At 39.9% G+C, this 25970-nt stretch overlaps 1 protein-coding gene across 10 annotated transcripts in view; it reads right to left on the bottom strand.

The window, feature by feature from the left end:
• The window catches only part of LOC310938598 (calcium/calmodulin-dependent protein kinase type II subunit beta), a gene marked incomplete at both ends in the record, with an annotated part of 75001 nt that overhangs the window by 24228 nt on the left and 24803 nt on the right, over window positions 1-25970 (bottom strand). For 5 of the 10 annotated variants that reach the window (XM_083903130.1, XM_083903126.1, XM_083903128.1 and 2 more), the window contains 7 exons: window positions 3491-3528; window positions 11401-11443; window positions 13593-13676; window positions 15330-15452; window positions 18771-18865; window positions 21356-21439; window positions 23511-23613. In XM_083903130.1, the coding sequence (XP_083759256.1) occupies window positions 3491-3528; window positions 11401-11443; window positions 13593-13676; window positions 15330-15452; window positions 18771-18865; window positions 21356-21439; window positions 23511-23613 (570 nt within the window). Of the gene's footprint in view, window positions 1-3490; window positions 3529-5355; window positions 5428-11400; window positions 11444-13592; window positions 13677-15329; window positions 15453-18770; window positions 18866-21355; window positions 21440-23510; window positions 23614-25970 lie in introns of all 10 variants that reach the window. The other 5 variants (XM_083903127.1, XM_083903131.1, XM_083903124.1 and 2 more) reach the window with 2 other exon arrangements.

The following is a 25970-nucleotide window of genomic DNA, read 5'->3' as shown; positions in this document are numbered from 1 at the left end:
TGCTGGTTGAAAACTGGGTTTTTGCCCTGACACTGAAATAGCCCCAGCAGTGCGTGTGTACTGGAGTGACGTCAGGCACAGCGAGGGAGAAGCTGTGATTATGTAGTGATAGATTAATCTTCTGGTGGGAAATAATCTCAGATTAGTACCAGGCCACTAGAGGGAAGAGGAGGGGAGGAGAGGCTGAAGAGGGAAAGGAGGTACAGGTTAATGGAGAGAGTGGAGAAAGAAGAGGCAGCGATCACAGGCATTTCTATAAAACAGTAAGTCATACACCACACACTTCAAGTGTTTGTTTTTGTTAACAAAGTTATAATCTCCTTAAAACAAAACATCACATGTCAAACCCAAAATATGATTTGGTTAAAGCTCAAAAATCTGTACAATAAGACTCACAGACTTTTACTTTGTGACGTGAAGCATTTTCTAGCTGATTTCTCGTAGGTTTTAATCAACGATTTACAGGCATTAAAAGTGAAAAGTGTCAAGATAAATATTCCCTAAGGATTTGGAACCCTGCTTTACAATACTTCAGGATACCGAATACTTTTTAAAAGTCATCTTCGAAGAACTTCACTGACAGTAGAAACTAACCGTGGACAGCCAGCCTGTTTAAAGACAGCCTGCATCATCCAAAGGAATGGGCAGTCACTTAAAAACCTCACCCACATGAGTTTACTGACAGAACTGCAAACAAAAAAAAGAAATCATCATCAGATCCGTCTGAAAGAACAGGGAACTATAAATAAAAATGCATGTCATTATTCCAGACGTTTTTGTTTGATATTTCGAGCACAAATCTAACTCCGTAAAATGTGGAGGTGAAGAATCCACTTTGGTGACCCCTGATCAGGAGCTCACTCATGAGGTGAATTATTCAATTAATGTACTGTGTGTTATTACATTAAATATCCTAAAATAATGTAATGTATGGTGGAGTGACAGAGAATTACTTAAGTCAGCAGGACTCAATCCTCTTCAAGCTGCTGTTTGTTTTTTAAATGCTAACACTTTAAAGGCTAACACTTTCTATATGTGCCTCCCACTTTTTAGGGGACCAAAAGTAATCGGACAAACTAAACAATCATAAATCAAACTTTCATTGTTTAATACTTGTTTGCAAATCCTTTGTATTCAAGCCTAAGGTCTGGAAGGACAATGACATCACCAGACAACTTAGGCGTTGTCATGGACTCAGACCTAAACTTCAACAGTCACATTAAAACAGTGACAAAGTCAGCCTACTATCACCTGAAGAATATATCAAGGATTAAAGGACTTATGTCTCAGCAGGATTTGGAAAAACTTGTCCATGCATTCATCTTCAGCAGGCTGGACTACTGTAACAGTGTCCTTACAGGTCTCCCCAAAAAGTCCATCAGACAGCTGCAGCTAATTCAGAATGCTGCTGCTAGAGTCCTCACTAAGACCAAAAAAGTAGATCATATCAGTCCAGTTCTGAAGTCTTTACACTGGCTTCCTGTGTATCAAAGAATTGACTTCAAAATACTATTGTTGGTCTACAAAGCGCTGAATGGTTTAGGGCCAAAATACATTTCTGATCTTCTGCATAGCTACGAACCATCCAGATCTCTCAGATCATGTGGGACAGGTCTGCGCTGTGTCCCCAGAGTCAGAACTAAACATGGAGAGGCAGCGTTCAGTTTCTATGCACCATATATCTGGAACAAACTCCCAGAAAACTGTAGGTCTGCTGAAACTCTCACCTCTTTTAAATCAAGAGTGAAGACTTTTCTGTTTGCCGCTGCATTTCAGTAATTTCCAATACTGCACTGTAACCTCTATTCCTTTGATACTCTTGATTTTATCATTTTTTATCTTTTTATTTTATTTGTATCTATTTTTCTTTTTTTTTTTTAATCTTAATCTTTAAATTTTACCTGCTTGTTTTTATTTTGATGTTATATCTGATTTTATAAATGTCTCTTTTCTATGCTTTTTAATGTTTTATGTAAAGCACTTTGAATTACCTTGTTGTTGAAATGTGCTATATAAACTTGCCTTGCCTTACAGAACTTTTACCTGCTTAATTGAAGATGACATAATGAGGGAACAGCCCACACCTGTCCATGAAATAGCTTTTCAGTCAATTGTCCCATTACTTTGGTCCCCTAAAAAGTGGGAGGAACATATAGAAAGTGTTGTAATCCCAGATTTGGATGTAAATACCCTCAAATTAAAGCTAAAAGTGTGCCGTTAGAGCACATTATGTTCGTTTCATTTCAAATCCATTGTAGTGGTGTAAAGCACTAAAAAGGAGAGGATTGTGGCGATGTCCCAATAATTATGGACCTAACTGTATATCTATATACATCCAGAGCTGTTTCCAGGGTCTTTGGTGTTGTATTTATTTCTCAATTGGATTAAGTAATTGGATTATATACATATAATGTACAGAATGTACAGATGACTCGGTGGCAGGTGAGAAACAGAAAAGCCATTGAAGCCATAGGCCATAGGGCAACAAGGCGTCAGAGATTATTTGAGGAAGATGAAATGATGCCTTCACCGTTACAAAGTCATCAACAAACTCATGAACAGTGCTCCAGCAGAGTCCAAGCCACTGTTTAGAATATTTACAGCCACACAATAGTAAATAAACAGCACAGTTTGGCAATTTGGAGGCCTTCTGGAAAGATTTGTTGACACCAGACACCACAAACCTTCCATGCGATAAAGTTCCACCAAGGAAGTAGATTTTTGATCCAGGTGTGGTTGATAAAACATCGAAGGCATTTGCCAAATGCCTGACTTAAAGCATGTTTGAGTATAGTTATATAGTTCATATATATAGTTAGTTATATATAGTTATATAGTTTAATTGAAGTGACTAATGTGTGAACATTAATTATAACCATGTTATATAGCGATAGTAGTTAGTTAGTAGACAGATAAAAATGTAAAAATCGGTACAATATAAATATCAAAATGTAAATAAAAATCAGCATACTGTGGACTGTTTATTTCTTCTTTACAGGAGAAACATATTTGGACTGATATCAGTGCAGATACTCAAAACAGTGGTATTGTCCCATCTCAAGTTTTATATATATATATATAGAGAGAGAGAGAGTGAGAGAGAGAGGTAAATAGTCCTACAAAGACCTGGAGTTAAGAGGTTAAACTCCAAGCTAAGTAACACCATATTGTTTATTTTGTTATGCTATTACTATAACAATCAATAGATTATAAAATGAATAAAATGGTACTGATGCCATACTGAGCAAAAACGTGTAATAAGAAGTGAAGGATGGGTGAATGACACAGACAATAAGCTTATGCTGGGCCAAGAACATTAGCCTGACGATATTAAAAGTGACCACTACAGCACTTTGCAAAGTCAAATCACGCTCACCCTCGGCATTCGCCTTTGATCACAAATATTTATGGAATAATAAAAGTAGTTCTGAGGGGGGCCAAGGGATGTAAAGAGAAAAATGATGGAGGGAATGAAAAGCGAATGTCTTACCTTGACATCAGCCTTCTTGTTCAGGAGACTCTTGGCTGCTGCGGAGAAGCAGAATGACACACCCTCAGATGGAAGAGTACACATCATACACCTTCATATGACCACAAACACAGCTGCAGGTGCACACACGATGACGATGCAGGTATGCATGAAAAAAAAAAAACCCTGCTTGTCAAAGCCTTTATGCACAACACACAAAGAGTGACTCTGCATATCTCTCCACAATTCCTCCCCGTCACTCTTGAAGGAGAAAAAAAAAACTCATCCGTCATCACTCCCTCTGTCCCATGACATTAAAACTCTGACAAATACACATAAAAAAAAATCCAACTAGCACCCTGATCCACAAAGCTTTAGATAAGCAGAAGAAGAAAAAAAAGGTCTAATTCTGTATATAATCCACACACTGATGCACACACAGACACACACTGAGGAGGAAGTAGAATGGATTTCCCGTTATAATGTGATAATGGCTTTGTTAATCTCAAGTTAGCGTATCAGATGAATTTAGCGGGAAACGCTGCAGAGTTCATTGATGGGCAGGAGCTGCTGATGGACATACGAGACAAAGGTCCAGGGCAGCAGTAAAAGTGTGTGCATGTTTCATAAATGCTCCTCAGAACAGTTTTATCAACAGCAATAAAGAACACTGTCCTGCCACCCAAGAAAACATTGATCATGTTCACCACATGATGGATGGATGACAGATGTTTGACTGTTAATCAGATTTGTATCAGCTGGCAAAGTGTAGATCAGGGGTTCTCAAAGTTTTGATACCTGAGGGCCAATTTAGGAACCCAACATTGGACTGAGGGCCGCCAAAGGAAAAAAACCAGAAAGAAATCCCATTTGTAATCATTTTAATGACCAGATTGCAGTTCTACAGTTTAGCGTTAAGTGATATAAGCATTAATATAATGTAATTTAAACATTAATATAATAACGCTTTATAATTTACTGGGTAATTACCCAGTATTTTGGCCATTGTTCTTACCTTCTAATTACAGCTTAATACCAAGTAACACATTTCTGTAACCATATATTTACTGGGTAAATAGCTAGTAATTTGGGGCTGTAGCTACCTGCTTATTACCAGCTTATAACCCAATAATACACTAAAATTCACCATATAGAAACCAGGTAAATACCCAGTATTTTTGTTTACACTTATTGGTCTGTATCCAGTAATGTCCAATAAACATTTAACAAGCTTAGTACCTCCTGCATTTAAACTATCAACTGTAATTCAATGCGGGCCGCCAGAAATGTTTCTGCGGGCCGCCATTGGCCCCCGGGCCGCACTTTGAGAACCAATGGTGTAGATGTTCAAATCATTTTTTTTCCTTGTGTCCCCATTAACAGCCATGTTTTCAGTGGACGCACGTGTCAGCACCGCACACAAACACACTCCCAAAAACTCAACTGTCCCTTTAGAAGCCTCACTACATCAATGCTATATGTTTTGCACCAAAACATTCTAAGGCTTCCCCCTCCTTGCATCTTAAGCTACTACACGCGCACACACACACACACACAGTTTGTCTTCAAAATCTCTGCAGGGCAGAGCAGCCCCTGTAACCCACAGCAATCAGGACATGAGAGGAAGCTGCTTACCTTGGCAAAAAAAGAAATCAGAAGCATTAGGAAGGAAGGAAAGCAGTGGAAGGAATTAGGAATAAAAACAAGACGAGGGACAGAGGAAGCATTTGGTGATTATTTTTCTTTTAATCATGTCTGCCACTACTTTAGTGACAGGAAGTGTAAAGGTAATAAGTGGAAGGAGAGGAAAAACAAGATAAGATATGGTTATATTATGTAAAGATTATTAATATTATTACTATTATTATTAACTGAAAGGCGTCTACCTTGTTCTACGATGCCGGCGGTGGTTCCAGGCACTGCACTGACTGAAGCAGGGGCTGTGGTCTGTCGACCCACTGAAACACACACAAGGACATAGTTAAATATAGTTTTTTTGGACAAATGATAACAATATGCAGTACAATGCAAAAATCTTATGCTACAACTAGCTTTGTCGTCATTATTATGTATTATTAGTGTGCCCCATATGAAAAGTGCACTTAAACCTTGCTGATGCAAAATAATAATGAAATTATGCGACTCATTTATTTATTTATAATATTTACAAGCTTGTATAACATGTGCATATAAAGCTCAAGCATGTCTAGTGTAATAGACCTTTTTCACAGCAGCCATTATGACATAAGATAGTGGGAAAAACACAGAGCCTTCAGTTGCTCCACCTGACCTCCGAAACTGTAACTCTCTCCCCATCTTCAAATCTAGACTAAAAATTCACCTGTTCCGGACTGCCTACTCCCTCTAACCTCTCTGCTTTTACCACCCTTACTCTATGTTATTGTGTTGCCATGGTTTATTTTTATGTGATTTTACAAAATGTTTTTATTCATTTGTGATCTTATATTTTGGATATCTTTTCTGCAAATTTTAACTTATTCTGTCTGTAAAGTGTCCTTGAGTGACTTGAAAGACGCTTTTAAATTAAATGTACTATTATTATCATTATTATTATTATTACATTATGCAGCAAGTACTGTATATATGCCTATTTTCTTGAGTCTGTGTATTTTTTCCCATGAGCAAAATAAGTAAATTGTGTCTACTCTGGGAAAGAAGCAATGATTTTAAACCTTATTCTGGAGAGCTAGAAGGTGTGTGAACATATCTGTCTGTTCTTTAATACATGCAGAGAAGAATATTGATCCACTACTGTATTAAAGTGCTCCAACTGGGAAGCATTGCATTTTCTTTGCATCTTCAACCTCCCTCATGGAGAAGAACCTTCTCCAACATCACCTGGTTTAATGCTGAGCATTAGTCATTTTCAAAGTCATACACTATTGGAACTTAAAAGTTCCATGCCACTAGTTGTTGGACAAAAAGTCCCCTTATGAAGAGGGGGAGTCCTCCATGTCTGAAGAGGAGGGCACGGAACCAGTGGGGGCAAAGCGAAGAGGAACCCCACCCTCCTGGTGAGCTGGTCTGTGTGCTGTTGATAGAAGTCTGCAATGAGGAGGGGGTCCAGGATGTAGCTGGCAGGAACCCATTACGTTCTTCTGGACTATACCCCTCCACAGTGACGTGTGGTGAGCTCTAGGGTAGGGTAGGCAGCAGGGATGGGAATCGAGAACTGGTTCCAAGTAGGAACCAGTTCTAACTGACCGATTCCATTAGAATTGTACGCCTCCAACATTATCGATTGTTCGTCTCATTTCACGGCACAACGTTTTTTTGATGTGAAGTTGTGATAGGCTGTATGACCTGCGTATTGTGTTTTATTTTGAAAGGGGGGCGGAAGTGTTTTACTTGGAGTCTGTGTCGGACTTCCTGGTGCGATCTGCTCTGTTGAAATTTACGCAGTTCAGCAGTGGCAACAGCTAAAAATAGAACTGCTACCTATCGAAATGCCAGCCTCGAGAAATGTTTAAGCCTCTCTGGTAGAGCCATCATTACACCAGCGAGAGGGCGTGACGGTGTGTTGACAATTCACGAAAGCAATGTGAACGTAAATGCAGCACAAACATAGTACAGTAACGTCAAAGAGCAGAGTAGCCATCTGCCTTTTGATGTACATTTTAACTATATGGGAAACTGACTGCGCATGCGCAAACAGTCACATACACGCCAATGAGAAAGAAAGGCAGAGGAGGCCTGTGCCTTTGCTCTGTAATAGAACACAATGGCGAATGGCTTGTGCAGCCACTGCCTGGCCAGAAGACAGCGCTGTTGAGTCGCTTTTATTAGTGAAAATCACCAAATGCGGACACATTCAAACCTGTAGTAGTTATCTGTTATCTGAAATTTAAAAAATAAAAAATGATCAAACCTTACATTAACTCAACCTCAAATTTTCCCTGACAGACTCGGGTAGGCACTGCCTACCCTTCCTACCCTGACTGCACGTCACTGCCCCTCCCAGTCGACCAGATACTGGATGCCTCTCCCACGGCACTGGGATCTGAGAAGACATTACACTGTAATGGGCTCCACAGGCTGGATCACCGTTGATGAGACAAGGAGGTGGGGGGGGGAGCAGTGGGGACCAGTTGACTCTCTAGATTAGGCTTGACCTTGGAGATGTGGAATGTGGGCTGGATCCTCATGGAGCGAGGGAGCTTGAGACGGACCGCCGCTGGGTTGGAGTTGACCCGCAGCAGAAGGTCCCGGGTTAACAACCACACCTTTTGGCTGACCTGGTATGTGGGAGCCCTGGTGCACCGACGATTTGTGGCCGAAGAGTATCGCCTCACTGACTGCAGTCGGGTGGTTCTGGCCTGAGCACAGGTGCAGTGACATCGTCAGAAGGCTTGGACTGAAGGGCAGGAGACCTCCTTCTCCAGGTCAGGGAATAGAGGAGGCTGGTACCCATAGGCACATTGAAAAGGGGAGAGGCCGGTAGAGGAGGTGGTCAGGGTAATGTGGGCATATTCTACCCAGAGTAACTGCTGTGACCACGATGAGGGGTGGTTGGAGACCATACAATGAAGAGGCACTTCCATCTCCTGGTTCTTCCTCGCGGTTTTGGCCATTGGATTGGGGGTGGTACCCCAGTGGCTGTGGGCCCACTGGAGAACCGCAGAGCTCCCAGGACAAAGAGCCGGTTGGGAAGGCAGGCACTGGGTCCTGGGTGGGTTCTCAGTAGAAGAGTGAGGCTGGACTGGTAAAAGCTGGCAAAACCACCTTTGATGCCTCTCCTTGGTTCTTGCCTGGATGCGCCGACCCACCTGTGTCATCAGTGCGATGAGCCCAACCAGCAACGTGGAAAGATCATATGAGACCAACTAGTCTTTGACATAATCCTCCAGGCCCAGTAGGAAGGCATCCCAGTGAGCTTCTATATTCCAATTGCTCTGGCGGACCCGATTGCAAAAGTCAATAGAGTAGACAGCCACGATTCGGCCCCCTGATGAACAGTCAGCAGAACTCCAGCAGTAGTGGACCCCGGGAGGACGCCAAAAATACCTTGTGGAGCTCAGAGGTGAAGGCTTTGAAAGTCCGACGCTCCCACTCGGAGGTCCCCCACAGACAAGTCCTCCTGGTTGATGGCAAATGCTACCTGGGCCTCCTCGGAAGCAAAGTTATAGGGTTGCAGGGCAAACAGGATCATTCATTTTATGAAAAAAAGGATTGCAGTATTCAGGATCCCCTTCGTAGCACTCGGGGTTACTTCAGAGCCCCCACACGTGGCTAATGTCGTGGAGTAATGTCCAGGAAGCCCTGATGGGGGTGTAGCAGAGGAAGATGCTGCAGCAGAGACCGGAGTTGTCGTCTTTGAAAGGATGGCTGTGAGCTCTTGGACCTGTGCAGCTAACCAAGCTAGTGCCTACTCCTGGCTAGCAGCTGCCTGTTGCTGGGCAGAGGTATCCTGACACACCTCTGCTGCGGTGGAGGCGAGCAGAGCCAGATGCTGCTAAAAAATGTTCTCCACCCGGACGCAGAAATATGGTCAGGGGCAGAAGACTGAAGTGAGATCCAAGGTTCAGGCAGGCAGATCAAGGGCAGGCAGGATGGGCAACTGAAAGTCAGTCCGAAAGACCCTGAAACTGAGGAAGCTGAATGGGACTCATCCATGATTACTTTGAATAAATTAACTGTTGGGAATTTTCTTGTGTGATTTGGGCTCCATTTGGTTCAGATCTTGATTAATCTGAATCGAGAATAGAAAATTATAAATCAAATCAAATCAGTGATTTGCTTTGCCGCTGGTGGGACAACATTTGACTCTTAATCTTTTTATCTCCAAGACCAACATGAAAGAAAAAAGACCACACAATTTCCAAACACAAGCAGAGGAAGACAACAATAATTTGCAAATGCAATGACAAGAGAGAGGTGGAACTATGAAATTGTTGTTTTCCCAAAGTGATTGCAAAAACGCAATGGTTGCAATTTGAGATTTTCCAATCTGAGCCCTGTTTTGAAAAAAAAAGCCAACTTTTGTGGGGTTTTTTTTATATTTCACAAAGGAAACCTACCTTGGGTTTCTCTTCTTTCTTGAAATGAGATGATAATGTGAATAATGTTGCTTGAACTGTTCAATTTAACCCTTAAAGGTCACTGTGTAACTCAATCCCCACACCACCTTTTTCAAGTGCAAACCAGTGTCTATGGATATCTAATATTGTAATTTGGTGATCCAGTTGCAAAAAAAAAATGTTCCCACTCCCCTTTCCTCCTCCTCTCCCTCAGCTCTCTGCCCACTTCTTGGCGGAGTTAGCCTCAGAAGACGGGATTTAGTTATCCTTTAAGTCAAGTGAGCAAAGCAGCGTGCAGGTCAGGGGCAGCCGGTGTTTAGGGACGATTTGGGCGACGCCCTCCCAACTAGGAGGAGAAAGATAATTTTTTTCCTCAGCAATTCCAAGATCCTTAGTAATAATATTCCTTTCAGTCGTCTCTGCCAGCAAAGGTAGTTATTATCAGTGTTCTAGACATATTATCTGTCATCGTCCAATCAGAATCGTCAGATTCAAGTCACGTTTTATGGTTCCGCCTCTTCTGGGGCGATTAGACTGACGTGAAGAATCGTCCCAAAAATTCTCCCATTGACATCTCGTGTTAAAAACTTTTTTTCCAAAGCGAAGCTCACCATTTTAAAAATACACGGACGATTGCGCTCGTTTAATCGGTCCCAGCACGAACGGATGAGTACACATAGTTTGACCAGTGCCACGGAGTTCACGCTTTCATGTGTTAGCTGTTTATGGCTCGTAGCAGCGGACAGCAGTCATTTGAAGCTACATTCGTTAGCTTGTTTGCTAACATTGTTGATGTTTGTATTGCTTTGCTAAGGGTTTAACTGCAGGTTAAACTTCAGGTAGACAATCGGACTGTTTTGTGTAAGAAAGCATTCTAAGATGCCTTTAGCAACACATGTAAAGATCCAATTCTGCACTTTCCTTTACACTTAATAAATCATTTGAATCGTTTGTTGTATGTATCTGGTAAAAGTTGTGAAAGCTCTTGATCCTTGGTCAGTTAATAAATATATAATATATTTATATTTTTATAATATAATATAATAAATACTTGACTTAATATGCTGCCCATGATATATTGAGGCTACAGGGAGCACAACTGGACAGGAAATGGGAGAAATGGACCCAATACAGGACTTTAAACGATGACACTGGACTGGAGTAATAATTGAAAGATACACCATTTTACAGGACTGGATGGATAACGTGCACTTCCCGGGCAATATGTTCAGTTTTCGTGTATTTGTTTTAAATGTTGGAAAAAAAATTTCAATAAAAATTTAAGTGACAAAAAAAAAAAATATGCTGCCCATGTATGATACTCTTTCTTTATGCACCTATTGAATGGGTCACCTTAATCATTATCAGAAAAAATTGCCCCCCCTGAAATTTTCTTCAGGAGCCGCCACTGGTGCAGATGCTACTTGTTTTTTTCCTTTTTGACAGGTGAAAATCAGCTTTTCAAGTGAGTGCACCGTACATGAGCTTCCATTGAAGTGCATGAGCTACACCATTAACAGTAGCGTACAGAGTGTATGACATGTGGGGGCGAACTATCATCACATGTGAGACGCAGCAAGAGGCTCCTTCTCTCAGCAGCATCAAGCTGAGTTTTGACCACCATGCTTGTCTGCTGAGTTATGACTTCAGTTAAACATGTTCTAATGTTTGAATTTGTGGCACAAAAATCCAAGCAAATATCTCTGCTGCGTTTCCCGCTCACTCTGACACTGCCGCCCATCAACCTGCTGTGTGTTCAAGAGTGTGTGTGTGTGAATGTGTGAAGAGATGGCAGAAGACAGATGGGATGTCATCCTGTCCTCCCCTCTCATCTACTGCTCAGGGTACTGACGTGTTCCTTTGACTCTCTGTCTCTCATCAGGCAGAACTCACCAGAGAAGTTCCTGGAGACAAGCATGGTGGTCAAAATGGCTCCCTGTTAATGGAAAAGAAAGGACAAAAGTGAAAATAAGCCTTCGAAAGATAAATTAAAGTGTGATATTTTGGTGAAATTGTGTTTATTTGGCAGAAATATGAATTTCAAAAGGTTGTGCAAAAGACGTGGAGTTTGCATGTTCTCTGGTTTATTACCAGGGTAGGCAGAAAAATGCGATAGTGGCATAGGTCCCCAACCGGTGTCTAGCATCAGGGCTCTATATCGCCCCCAGAAGTCGTGCTATGGTCAGACAAAAGTAGTCCGATCTAGACAAATTTTAGTGAGTGTGTTAGGCTTAGTCCAAATTTTCTTGAGGATTTTCTGGGGAAAGATAAAGTGGTCAAATTTGCATAAAATGCTAAATGTTTCATTTTTTAGTTTGTGTCTAAGCCTCACATAGTTGTTTCAATTCAAACCAAACTTGGTACAGTTGTTGCTCTCATGATTCCAAACAAATTTTCCTCGTACTTCCATTAGCTCCGCCCACCCTGAAGTTGGCCATTTTGGAAAAATTACTAGTCTTTACATTTGAAGGAACTATGGTCAGACAAAAGTAGTCCGATCGGGATGACATTTGGTGATTGTGCCAAGCTAAGTTCAGATTTTGTTGAGGAATTTTTGAGATAAAGTGGTCAAAATAGCGTAAAAATATGCGTGGCCTAAGTGCTCCAACAAATTTGACCTTTAATCCAATTCCAATTTTTTTTTTCATCTTTAACGTGAACAGAACTACATGATATTTCTCACAGTCATCAAATATGATGATTGTTGTGGAACGGAGTCATTGTGGCTCAGTAACACCACCATTCTGACCAAGCTGGGCACCAGCGCTTAAAGGAAAACTCCCTGCACTTCAAGCCCAAGCGCTCAAACAAACAAGTTCGAATCCCTGTGGGAGCAACTTTCCAAGTTCTCTGTCCAATCACGTGCAATGTGGAGACTCAGCGTGTTGGAGATTCTTATCTCATTTTGAACAAATATTGGACATTGAATGCTTGTTTTTTAGTTTCTCTGTGACCCTGTGATGGACTGAAACATTTACAGCAAATCTTGATATGTAAATGAATTCATGGAATTTGGCACAATGTCACAACTGTATGTTGTGATACCTTTTCGTATAATAATGATTAATATATTAATGACTGTGGAGTAAAAACTTTTCTTTAGTCTGTTTGTCTGTGTTTTCAAAGGATGAAACGATTGGTGTGTGGTATAAATTCTTAAAGCCAGCTTAATTAAGAAAAGGAGGATTCATTTAAAGCTCACATAGAGTGGTCCTGTTGCACATATATGTTAGTTATGGAGGTCTACTTACATACGTTAACTTGTTTTTATGGTCAAAAACCTCCTAGTTGCTCTAAACGAGCCAATAGAAATCCTCTTTTCTGACGGTGTTTCCCAGCCGTGAGATTTGAGACTCAACTCTCTCACCCAGTTAATTGGAACTTCTGGTCTAGGTCCGCTTTAAGTAATTTATCACAAGCAAATACATTCTGTAATGCATGTTTTTGGCCTGTTTTCCCTAGTTTTAAAAACAAAATAGGTTACATGTCAAAATCTGACTTATATGGTACCATGATTTCCATACAATCAAAAGAAAAACACAAGCACAGTATGTTTTACATCAATCCATGCTGATCAGTGGCCTGTCCACAGAGGGCGCTAGGGTGCCGTCCCACCATCCTCACATGAAGAAGAAGAAGATAGGAATCATCTAAAATAATTCATAAAAACATGGAAAATTTAAATAAACGAGCTGCACATTATACAGTCCGTGACTCCCCTGTGTAATCTGCATTCAAGTGTAGTTTAAAAACCTTCTCTCACTCGTTTACAGCAAGTGCCGGTCAAGTGACGTACATTCTGTAGACTCGCTATAGCGACGCGTCACACAGACACGCCCTTGCAATGCATAAGATACATCCAAAGACTGCCCACAGCCGAGCGGCCTGGCCCAGATGACCAGATATATCCTGATATATAAGGCTCATTCTGAGTTTATGAAAAACAACAATACAATCAGATGATTGTACAAAAAAACCTTCAATTTCTGCCAAATGAAAATAATTTCACCCAATGACACATTAGACTTGAAATAAAATCAAGCTCATGGTCATGCAGACACAGTGTGGGGGACGTTTTCCACAACCTTGAGTTTCCTCCTGGCGTTGAACTTCTTCAGGCACTCGACAGTCTCCTGTCTGTGCATCATGGAGGCCACTGTTGAGCGTTGCTGTGGAGAGAGAGAGAGAGACGTGCTGAAAATAACACAGTGGAGCAGCAGCACTGTGTGACAGTGACAGCTTTATGTGGGTAGGAGCTGTCGTCCTGCAGGCTCACAGTTTGATTGTGATGCTCACCATATCTGGCAAATAATACAACAAATAAATCAAATAATATGTACAGTGTCCTGACAAACATCGGTCCTCTACACTCATTCTGTTTTATAAAGTATTTTAGATAGTGTAATTTATATTTATGAAAAAAAAAAACATGTTTGTGGAACATGGTGAATGGAAGGTGACCGTTTCTTGCAAAATAAGCCTTTTCTTTCAAGTGACACCTGATTTACTGATTTATCCATATTTTTTTATTTTTTTATTATAGAGGAATATAAGTGTATTATACTTATACTTACATCAATGAAGGCCTGTGATGAATGTATCATTGTGGGTGTATATTAAATGATATATTACTGATTTATTCATTGTTTTATATTTTCATATGCACTACTATATCATGAGTGGTTGCCATTTGATTTTGACTAAAGGATTTCACTGACAGCAGCTTTAACTAATATCTAACATCTAACTATATAATATCAGGTGATATTGCCACTGTCCATACTGTATTCACTGATTCTGACACCTGAACATGATTATTATTCTAGGCAAGAGCAATAATGTTGCAACTAATTTACAGCCATATCTGTAACACTTAAAGGTGCATTAAATGTAATGAATCTGAAAGCAACTGGCCGTAAAATCCTCCTAATATGTCACAAATGCTCAGGAATTATATTCATAAAACAAACTGAACTCACCAACAAAAACAGTACAGCCAAAATATTTGCATTAAAATAATATTTTGCGGACTGAAAAGTTATGTTTATGCTTTGAAATAATGTTTTGGCATGAGGCGCCACCTACCGCCGTCTACCAATCATTGCAGTCAGTAGAGTCTCAGCTGCCGAGCAAACACTGGTTGCCAGGTACATCTGAGCTAACATGGCTAACAAGTTTGCAGCAAAGTGAGGGTCTATAGATATAGACATGCTTTTGAACGGTGGAGAGAGTTTAAAGCTGATAGGAATTTCAAAACTGATCCAGATATGTCTGCTCTTCTCCGAGACAGGTAAGTTCAGCTTAGCTAACTAAGGCGGATACGACTTGCAGCCGTATTTTGAATTTGAGTGTAGTAACCGTTTTTGGCCACTTGTTACAGATGGCGCCTTTAATATCAGAACTGGAATTGGTGAAAGAATAATTTCCAAGAGATGTTTGGTAAATGAATTACAACATAGTTTTATGTATGTTGTTTAAAAATATATACACATGAATCTTGACTTGAAGGTTGGAATTATTCAGTAAGTTTGTCTCCTGTGACCCATTTTGTCTATAATGAGCAGATAGTGCTTAGGCTGTAAATACTTCACATCTGTCCACATTGTCAATTCTTTTCTCCATCACAATCTCTGAGATAAATTGCTCTTTTGCCCCTTGTGAAGAACAAATTTGTTTCACATAAGCTGAGCTAAGCTATCAGAGATGGCATGTTTGGAAACAGCTGAGATTTTAGCAGCTGTCGTGTAGTTTCCTGTCTCTGTCGAACAGAGTGTGTGTATATGTGTGTGTGCCTGCGTGTGTGTGTGCGTGCGTGTACTTACGCAGACCCATGGGTGCTTCAGAGCCTCCTGGGCAGTGATCCTCTTAGACGGGTTGATCGTCAGCATCTGGTTGATCAGATTTTTTGCCTCTGGAGTCACTGTGTCCCACTCAGGGGAGGGAAACTGAAGTGCACACGCACACCCATGAACACAAATATTACAGTTTATCACAAATATGTAATAACAAAATATAACAGCAGCAATAAACTAGTTCAATGGCTTTGGAACAAAATGTGCACTAAATATGTGAAATAAAGGCAAATCACATAGGATAAACATTATTTAAATGCATCTAAAAAAAATATCTAGATTTCTTTAATATGTTAAAATGTAAATATATACTGTATATATACACTATCAGTCAAAAGTTTGGACACATCTTTCCATTTACTTGAATGAGGAAGTGTGTCCAGACTTTTGACAGGTAGTGTAAATACATAAGGTACACAGGTAGTGCTCATAAGTTTACATACCCTGACAGATTTAATGATTTCTTGACCATCAGAGAATACGAATGAAAAGACAAAAACTTTCCTTTCACTCGTGGTTAGTGGTTGGCTGAAGCCATTTATTGTCAAACAACCGTGTTTACTCATTTTAAATCATAATGACAACAGAAACTATGGAGAGAATTGTGTTCCTTTATTATTCAATCAAATAGAATAGATTTGAAACCAAAAAAGAGATTTGAGAGCCGGCCTGCGACACAGTGGAAAATGGCGCCGAATTCAGCGGTAGTTTGGTAATCCACGGTAGTACTGTTGTGTAGGAACCGTGACGTTTTGGCACAGAGAGTACCATGCAACGCTAAATGTTTTAATCACAGCCCTTCGTTGTAGCAGCACACCACAAGTGGGTGTAATGAGGAAGACGTAGCTGGTGCCAGGTCAAACCAACCAATAGAAACTCTTCTCCCATCCACCAGCGTAGGCCCCGCCCATCAATTGCTGTTGAATTCGCAAGCAAAACTTTCAAAGTTGCAAAGGACTGATTTGCAAACAAAACTTTGTAACTCGCAAAGCAAAGTGTTTTGACTTGAAAGCAAAGAGGACTGATTTATAGGCAAAATGGTTGTATGTTTTTACTTACAAACATTAGTTTTGATTGAATTTGAAGAAATATGTTCTCTCATTTTATTTTTGATTGCCACTTACTCTGTTTTGCTCTCAAATCTCTTTTTTGGTTTCAAATCTATTCTATTTGATTTAATAATAAAGGAACACAATTCTCTCCATAAGAAACTACCCAAATGACCCTGATCAAAAGTTTACATACCCTGGTGATTTGGCCTGATAACTTGCACACAACTGGACACAAACCAATCAGCAGTGTTCAAACTCTAATTAAGAAGTGGAAAATGAGGGGTTCTGTGGAAACCAAACCATGGTCAGGTAGACCAACTAAAATTTCAGCCACAACTGCCAGGAAAATTTGTTTCGGGATGCAAGGAAACCCAACAAATAACTTCAGGTGAAATACAGGACTCTCTGAATAAATTTGGTGTGGCTGTTTCAAGATGCACAATAAGGAGGCACTTAAACAAAGATGGGCTACATGGTCGAGTTGCCACTTACAATACACCAAACAGCACAGAGACAAGCTTCAAACCTTCTGGCACAAAGTCATTTGGAGTGATGAGACCAAAATTGAACTTAACTTAAACACTTGTTATTATATATATATATATATATATTACTTATACACTGTGTAGTATTTATGGGTTTATATAACCCAAAATCCACTTTTTTAAACATATTATGTGCTCCTGCATTGTCTAGTCGCTGTATAATAGTTTTTGTTTCATTTTCGTAGTGTTTCAAAAAGTCATGTAAAATAACATGGTCACGGCCCGCGGTTGCATAGCCACTGTTAGCAGCGAGACGCCATGTTTCTACCGGAACCTGTATGGACAAACCCGAGAGAACAAATCAAGCGTCGCTTTACTTGTAGCGGAAGTCCCGCCTCCACTGACGGAGCAGGAAGTCGTAGAGGTATAAACAGAGTGGTCAGCTGGAGAGAGCGTCGAGACGAGGCTGAGAGCGTTTTTTTTCCGCGTTTAGATTGGACCACACGTATTTTACAGCGGATAAAGGAACACCGGTACCTGACCGTACGCCCGCAAAGATAAGGAAACGCAACGCTGGAAAGCGCTCTGCCGCAGCCATGAAGAGCTGTCCGTCGTCCTCGCCCTCTCCCCCTCCCTCTCGTTGTCTGTTCGCCCTCAGCGGCACCGGACGTATCTTGGCTCTGCAAATGTAAATACGTTCCCTGCTAACCCCATCTCCAAACGGCTATGTGAAATAACTATCATTACCATTTATTGCGGTGAGACAGTTTGTGTGAACATGCACCTAGCTCGCTAGCTCGCTATTAGCCATTAGAACGCTAACACAGTATGAAAAAAAAGATATAAATTAATTTCGCTATCTTACATGTCTTAGACCAGTGCTAATACGATATACAAAAGACACACTTATACATCTGAATGAATACTAGAACCTCATCTGCTGACATGACGACGAGGACGACATTTGACCTGCTGAGGATACTGTAGCGCTCAGGTAAGGGAGGGGGTGAGCAGAGGAGCAGTTCGTTGTTGTAAATTTCAGCCTCTCCTCTAGATGTCACTATAAACTACTTACTTCACCTCTAACAAACACTACATATGGAGAGAAGTCAATGTGAAACACGATGGTGGATCGCTGATGTTTTGGGGATGTGTTAGCTACAAAGGCACAGGAAATTTGGTCAGAATTGATGGCAAGATGAATGCAGAAAGTTATTAAAAAATACTGGAGGAAAAATTGCACTCATCAGCCCAGAAGCTGCGCATGGGACATACTTAGACATTCCAACATGACAATGATCCAAAACGCACGGCCAAGTCGACCTGTCATGGGCTACAGCAAAATAAAGTGAAGGTTCTGGAGTGAACATCTCAATATTATTGAGCCACTCTGGAGAGACCTCAAATGCAGTTCATGCAAGACAGCCCATGGATTTACAGGAACTGGAGGCTGTTTGCCAGGAAGAATGGGCAGTTTTACCATCTGAGAAGATAAAGAGCCTCATCCACAACTACCACAAAATACTTCAAGCTGTCATTATAAAGGGAACAATACACAGAATTAAGAACTGGGGTATGTAAACTTTTCATCAGGGTCATTTGGGTAGTTTGTGTTGGGATTATAATTTAACACAGTCGTTTGACAACAAACGACTTCAGCCAACCACTAACCATGAGTGAAAGAAAAGTTTTTAGCTCAACATGCTGTTAAACTCTGCATTATTTTTCACTAGCTCTCAGGTGCTGGCGTTAAGAATATTTGAATGATACCATTGGATGTTTGAACAGCATTTTTGGTACAAACGCCCATCCCTAATACCTTATAAAGATCATGACTTTCTGTTGTGATAAGAGTGACAGAGGCAGGTTCTCACATCATAGGCTCCAGCTTTGATCTGCTGGTAGAGTTTGTGCTGGTCCTCGTCCCAGAATGGAGGGTAACCAACCAACAGAATGTACAGGATCACACCTGCATACACACAAACACAACCACTCAGCGACAAAAATAATAATTATGATAAAACAAATATTTAGTTAATATAGCACTTTTAAAACTTTAATACAAAGTACTTCCCAGTTAAAAAACAAAAAAAAACATTGAATAAAATAAGCTATATCTTCTTTCGGCTTCTCGCTTTAGGGTTTGTCACAGCAGATATTCTGCGTCCATCTTGTCCTCTTCCTTGTGTCTTCTTTTGTTACACCAACTGTCCTCATGAACCTAAACCTTCGCTGTGGTCTCGCTCTTTTCCTCCTACCTGGCAGCACCATCTCCAACATCCTTTGTTCAACATAATCACTATGCCTCCTCTGCACAATCTACAGTCACTACATTGGCTTTCTTACTTTGTCAACCTGAGCTTTTTCTACAATACCATTAAAAATTTGGGGTCACTTAGAAATGTCCTTATTTTCAAATTAATATCTATCTATAAAGCAAGTTGTGTCTGTCTGTCTGTTTTGGCGCTTTTCCACCGGCTCGACTCTCAACGGCACAGCGCGACACGACACTGTTTAGCGAGTGTTTCTACTAGTGTAGAACCTGGAACCAGGCACTATTTTTAGTTCCTGCCCTGGCGAGGTTCCAAGTCAGCGCCGCAGGTACTATGCGCTGATTGGTCAAAACTGCCGGCCACTGATTGGCCAGAAGTGTCGTCACTGGGTGCGTCATTAGCGCGACACAGGATGCAGGAATCAAATCCCCAATAGTGTGTCTGTGACAGACATATCTCGCTGACCGTTAGTCAGATCGACTTGTGACTTTTAGCCACGTGGCTAATGCTAATGCTAATGGAAAATGAAAACATTTGCGTTGTGCCTAATGAGGCTGCACAGTGTTTGTATTATGTTAGCCTTTATGTTCCTTATCACGCATTACCATAACTAAAAAATCTTCTCTTGTGACTTTTAGACAGTGCCACTGTCTCCAATCCATACATCAAAACAGGTCTCACTACCATCTTGTAGACCTTCCCTTTCACTTTTGCTGCACACATACCCTACTGCTTGAATATTTCATACCATCTGTCACACACAGGTTTTCTATAACTAACCTTCATTCCTCTTCTCTCCAGTACAGACCTCCACCTGCCCCCTATTCTCACCACAGATTACAGTATCATCTGCAAACAACATAATCCACGGTGACTCCTGCTTCACCTCATCTGTCAACCTGTCCATCACCATTGCAAAAAAGCAAACAAGAGTGTCAGAGCAGATCTCCACAAGCTTAATATTTAAAAATAAGATGGAATAAGAATAAGATGGACATTTATAAACAAAACAGGTAAATTGTAATAAAACAAGAGCAAACACCGGGAGGTGTTACAGTAATCTAATATGATAATGTGGTATAAAATACATTGTTCAAATGACTGGTCACTGGCCCAAGGAACAGCTAAAAGCTGTGGTCAGCTGATCTCATGGGCCTGACTGGACAGTGTGGAGATACAGAAGAGAAGACAGCCGAAAAACAGACACAGATTACAGTTTTTCTCAATTGTTTACACACAAATTCTGGTACTTGAGACACAATGACCACAACAGCTAACTCATGCACCAACCCCCTGAACCAACTCTGCTCAACTACAAGCACAATTCCTGCTTTGCACTCAAATTGCAGTTGTAAAACACACGTTTCAAAACACTACACACAATTCTCTGCATTTGGCACGATTTTCATGAAGAAAATATCTTGTTTTCACAAGGAACACACTGTCATTCAAAATTCTAAAGTTAATTTCCCTACTATGCAAACTGACTCATCACATGGGAAAAACCTGTCACACAGGTTTACAATTTGCAATCAGTGCGTTAGCATAAAAGGGTTCTGTTTTGTATGTAGACCACTGTGCAACTTTGTGTTTGTTGGGATGTACACTGTGTACATTGTTTTTGTGGGAAATATATAGGAATACAATATATTTGTTACTGTGTATTTGTGTGTTTTGAGTATAAAAATAATCCATCCATTATCTACTGCTTCATGCAGCGGAGGGTCGCGGGGTGACATAGGGCGATCGGCGGGGTCACACCCTGGACAGTTCACCAGTCCATAACAGGGCCTATAAAAACAATATTCTAAAATATTTTACACACTTATGTATGTAGTGTCTGTAGTAAGTGTAACACTAAACACTGAAAAAGGCCTAAGTCATTATGAACGATGAAGAAGAAGTGTTTTCCATTCATCATAGTGTTTTCCATTGAGAACATCAGTGTTTAACTGGTTCTTATAAATGTCAATTGATATGATGGTTTGTGTGTGTCATTTGAAAACAAAATACTATTTTGAGAAGAAATAACATTGTTTTGAATGTCAAGTTTCATTTCGCAGGAGAATTGAGGGGTTTTGCCCTTTGTGTGTGTGTTTTTGGATTTTGTGTGTAGAGTTGTGAGAGCATGAGGCATGCTTTCAGAAAATGTGCGCAAACAATCGAGAAAAACTGTAATAGCTTACCACATGCCCAGATGTCCACAGGTTTACCATATGCCTCCTTTCTCAGCACCTCTGGGGACAAGTAGCCAGGGGTTCCTGCGAAGCCTGCGCACACACAAAAAAAAAACCCCACACAAATCAAGGTCCAGCTAGAGGGTAACTGTTTTTTACCCAAATAACAAACTGAGGGGGAGAAAGTACTGAACACATTTAAAAAATAAGCAAAAACCTCATATAAAAATGGAGACTAAGGGCCAATTACAATTCCTATCTTAACCCTCAATTTTAACCCTCAAGCTCAACCCGTAATCTTAACTGGCCCTCAAAACCAAGTGTTGAGGGTTATTTTGTCACTTAGAAATGGGACACCCCTTAAATGCAGATACGTCTTCAGACTGTGGGGGGCAGAATAATAGTCTGTCAACTCCAAAAAAGAAGAAGAACACATTTACGTCACGATTATTTACTATTATTAGGTTGTCAGTTAGTTATAAGATGATACTAATACAAATACCACAACCACGGACATATTCAGCTGACAGTTACCACACACCACGGGTTATTGAAAAGTAAACGATAGCAAACGATCGATTGTCCGCACCGGCCGGCTATTGACAAAAGATGGCAAAATAAAAATAAATGTTACGCAACAAGGACGTCAGTAATCTATAATATGGGCCTAAACTAAGATAATACAATGGTTTTCATCATTTTCATATCTCTATTAACAAAGAAAATACTTAATTTGTAACGTACTCGTTTCGCTGCTTTCGGCGCCATCTTTGTTATGGCAAAACACGCAATGCATTCTGGGTAGCCCTTGCTCCCAAGGGTGGTCTCGGAAAATCTCAATATTGACGGCGATACAGCCCTTAAACTCGCCCCTCAACTTAATTTTTCTGAGAATCGGGACAGCACTTGCACTAGAGGGAGCGAGCATTTTTGAGATTGAGGGTTGAGATAGAGGGTTAAGCAAGGAATTGGAATTCACCCTAACTCTAACCCTCTCAACCTATAGTATAGCGCGGTGTCATGCAGCCTTGCTTTTAAAAACACAAGTCACCAGCAGATATACAAGGACAAAACAAAATGCATCCACCTGATTAAATCACTCAATAGAATAACTTCAGAATGTGTTTTGTCACTTTATGCTAGCATTGAGCAGCCTTTTTTGACAGAAAATGAAATTCTCTCCTCACCTGCACCACATTCATAGATAAAATCAGCATTTTAAGCTCACAGGGACACAGGAGCTGTTGTTCCACTGCTGCCTTGTTTGCTTAATCGGTGTTGCTTAGGGGAATCCGAAATTAAGAATTTCAAATGCCGAGGTCACAGAATAACATATGAACACACAGATGGAAATAACAGTTACTAAACGTATGCCACGGTGTTAAATCCATGATTTTCTCTATGGGGTTTGGAAAAGGGAGTGAATCAATAAGAAACAACATGACAGCTTAAGAAAGCAGGTTCACAAAGTGAATGTGAAGTAAACCTGTGAGAATTCACTCCTGCATTTTTCACACAGACTATGACAGACTATGACAGACTATCGTGTGCTAAAATGGCATTTGAATATTATGCAGTTTTTTAAAATTAATTTTATCAAGAAAAATTGTAAAATGTAATAATGATATACTCATAATTGTGAATCATATCAAAACATTTTAAAGAGTTTTAAGGATGAAAGAAAGGTAAATGTGTGAGTGTTTATGGTCTGTGTGTTTGGAGCTATTTCAGACAGTCCCTGCACTGACTTCATTATGAAAATATAGTTTAATGTGCAGTCAGAGCTTTTAGCTTGCTGCAGTCATTTTATAATAGTTCTCAGTATTGGCTCTTGGTCAAAGCAAGTATAAAAAAAATACATCGACTGCATTTTGGTTGAGTCAGAAAATCTCACTCACACAAAAAAATAGAACCCATTATGTTTACCTTAAAAATAATGAAAAGATTCAAATCCTTTATTCTCAAGTGCTAAAAAAACTACTAGATCAGTTACAGTAAGAATAAGTAAGAATTAGCATTATTCTTAATTCTTCTTTCATCATCAGATAAATGACAGTGCTTAACACATTTGCTCTTTGTAACATTTGTAAATTTGCATCAAGAACAATATGGTACGTATATGAATGATGTAGTGTTGACATGTTGTTGTGTGCACAGAACATACCAAACCAAGCCTGCTGGTCTCCCTGAACCTCGATGGCCAGTCCAAAGTCGGCCAGCTTCACCGCTGCATTCTTACACTTGCTGGCCAGCAGCAGGTTCTCCGGCTACATGTTGGTGACACCAAACAGTTAGAACTAGAAACTGATTTGATTTTTTTTTTTGTGAGGTTGCTGCATTTAAACCAGGGGTCTCAAACTCAAATGAGCCAATGAACTTACAGTCTGTTCTGAAGTGGCCGCTCGAGTGGAAAAACATTTTTTTGGGGGGAAAAGCATCTTTTCATTTGAAGTTAGGAACTTCAAATTATATCACAATATTCCGTCATTACTGATATGTATATGAGTATGAAACAAGGATACAATGTTCACAATAAAAACATATTAATGATGCAAATATATTATATTCCAAAATAACATAGAAAATTAAATGTAACTTGGTATTAAGAGAGCGTTAAAGGGACACAGAAGAAAGGGTTCTTAGTTCAGTCATATAATCAATGTAACATCATCTGTTCTTAAAGTTGCAGAACTTATATCTGCTAACATTGGCCTTAAAGGCATGTTAGTGCTGCAACTAACCATTATTTTATACTAAACAAACAGAAAAATGTGTTGATTATTTGATTGGTCCAGAAAATCTCCAGAAAACGTTGTTCAGTGTCATTTATGATGCAAAATAAATCCAAATAAAATCCTACAGAAATAACTCCTTATAAGTTTCTGATTTTAAACAGAAGTGGCTATTCATTAGACTCACATACTCAGCTGTTGTTGACGATTGTGACTGTTTACTTTCATGTATGTAAACTGTCACATGTCATACATGCCACACCATATTTTACACATGTGAAAAAAAATGATTTGCTCCCAATATCTCCTCTTATGCTTCGGAGCCATGTTGTAAACTTCTACCATTGAGCCACAGTGACCTTGTCTTTTTAATTTTTAATTATATTTAATTTGTATACTATCTTACCATTATCCTTTAAACATTTGTTCTCAATTGCTTTAGTTATTTTTATCTTTTATCACCATTGTTATTGTAGTTTTCTTTACTCCTTATTTTTTTACTTTTGTTTGTTTCTTGTCTGGCATCTTGTTTGGCTTTCACCGATCTGTTCTGTGAAAGCATTTCACCAACTCTGTTTTTGTTAAAAAGCTTTTTCTTTTTGGTCATTCAGTCAGTACAGCTCGCTGTGATACAGTTTGGAGTTGTAAACCCTTATGTGGCTTTCATTAGGCCGGATGGTGAATAGCATGACATTTCAAAATGACAGCACACCCCACTAATGTATTCATTGAAGAAAAACACATTATTTCATTTAAAAAAAAATGTTTGAGTCCTATCTCTGTCGTAATGCATGGTGTATTAAATAAAAAAACACAGGAGTGTTGATGCACTGCTGTTCAAATGCTTCATTTTGGGATTTCAGGGTTTGAAATCCTTTGTTCAGATTGACCTAAAAGACACAAACTCCCCAAACACAGCAGTTAGACCAAGAGCTTCTGTGTCTACGGAAGAGGATTAGGGCCACGGAGAAAAAAAAATTTGAGTTCTGACTTTAAACTCAGAAATCTGACTTTAAACTCAGAATTCTGACTTTATTCTCAGAATTCTGACTTTATTCTCAGAATTCTGACTTTAATCTCAGAAATTCTGACTTTAATCTCAGAATTCTGACTTTATTCTCAGAATTCTGACTTTAATCTCAGAATTCTGACTTTATTCTCAGAATTCTGACTTTAATCTCAGAATTCTGACTTTAATCTCAGAATTCTGACTTTATTCTCGGAATTCTGACTTTATTCTCGGAATTCTGACTTTAATCTCAGAATTCTGACTTTATTCTCAGAATTCTGACTTTATTCTCAGAATTCTGACTTTAATCTCAGAATTCTGACTTTATTCTCAGAATTCTGACTTTAAAGCCAGAACTACGGGTACACCATAAGGACCACTTCACGGGAGGGTCCCTTTTCATGCAGGTGGGAGAAACGCAGGGTGGCAGAAGATGTCCATCGGCGATTTTTTGCGTCTTCGGGGGGTCCCAGAGGAAGCTATTTCTTTAATGGAAGACCAAAAGGTGAGTGAAAATTAAATACGTGTTGTTTAGGTGTTCGGAGTAGCACGCCCAGGTTATCACCCGCTTACACATTAATGATGTTAGAGACAGTAAAGACCTGACGCGTTTCGTACGCTGCGGTAGTCGGCTAATTTCGTCTTTGTGTAGTCAATTGATAATAATGCATTTATTTTGCATACGGACCAAAACAACATAATGGCATGGTCACGTTCATGTAGCAATAACATACTATCCACCACTTGTAGCTTAGCTTCCGAAGCTACTCCCGTTTGCCAACATAAACAAACGGATATAAACTAAGAAAACACAAAATCGTGTGGCGCGTATGTACTTTTCTCAACTAAGATCTTAGTGATAAAGTAGTGATTTGTAGCGTTT

This window comes from Microchirus variegatus (assembly GCF_963457635.1).
Source record: "Microchirus variegatus genome assembly, chromosome: 16".
Classification (NCBI taxonomy): domain Eukaryota; kingdom Metazoa; phylum Chordata; class Actinopteri; order Pleuronectiformes; family Soleidae; genus Microchirus; species Microchirus variegatus.
The sequence above is the reverse complement of the archived record's forward strand: the minus strand, read 5'-3'. Positions and strand labels throughout refer to the sequence as shown.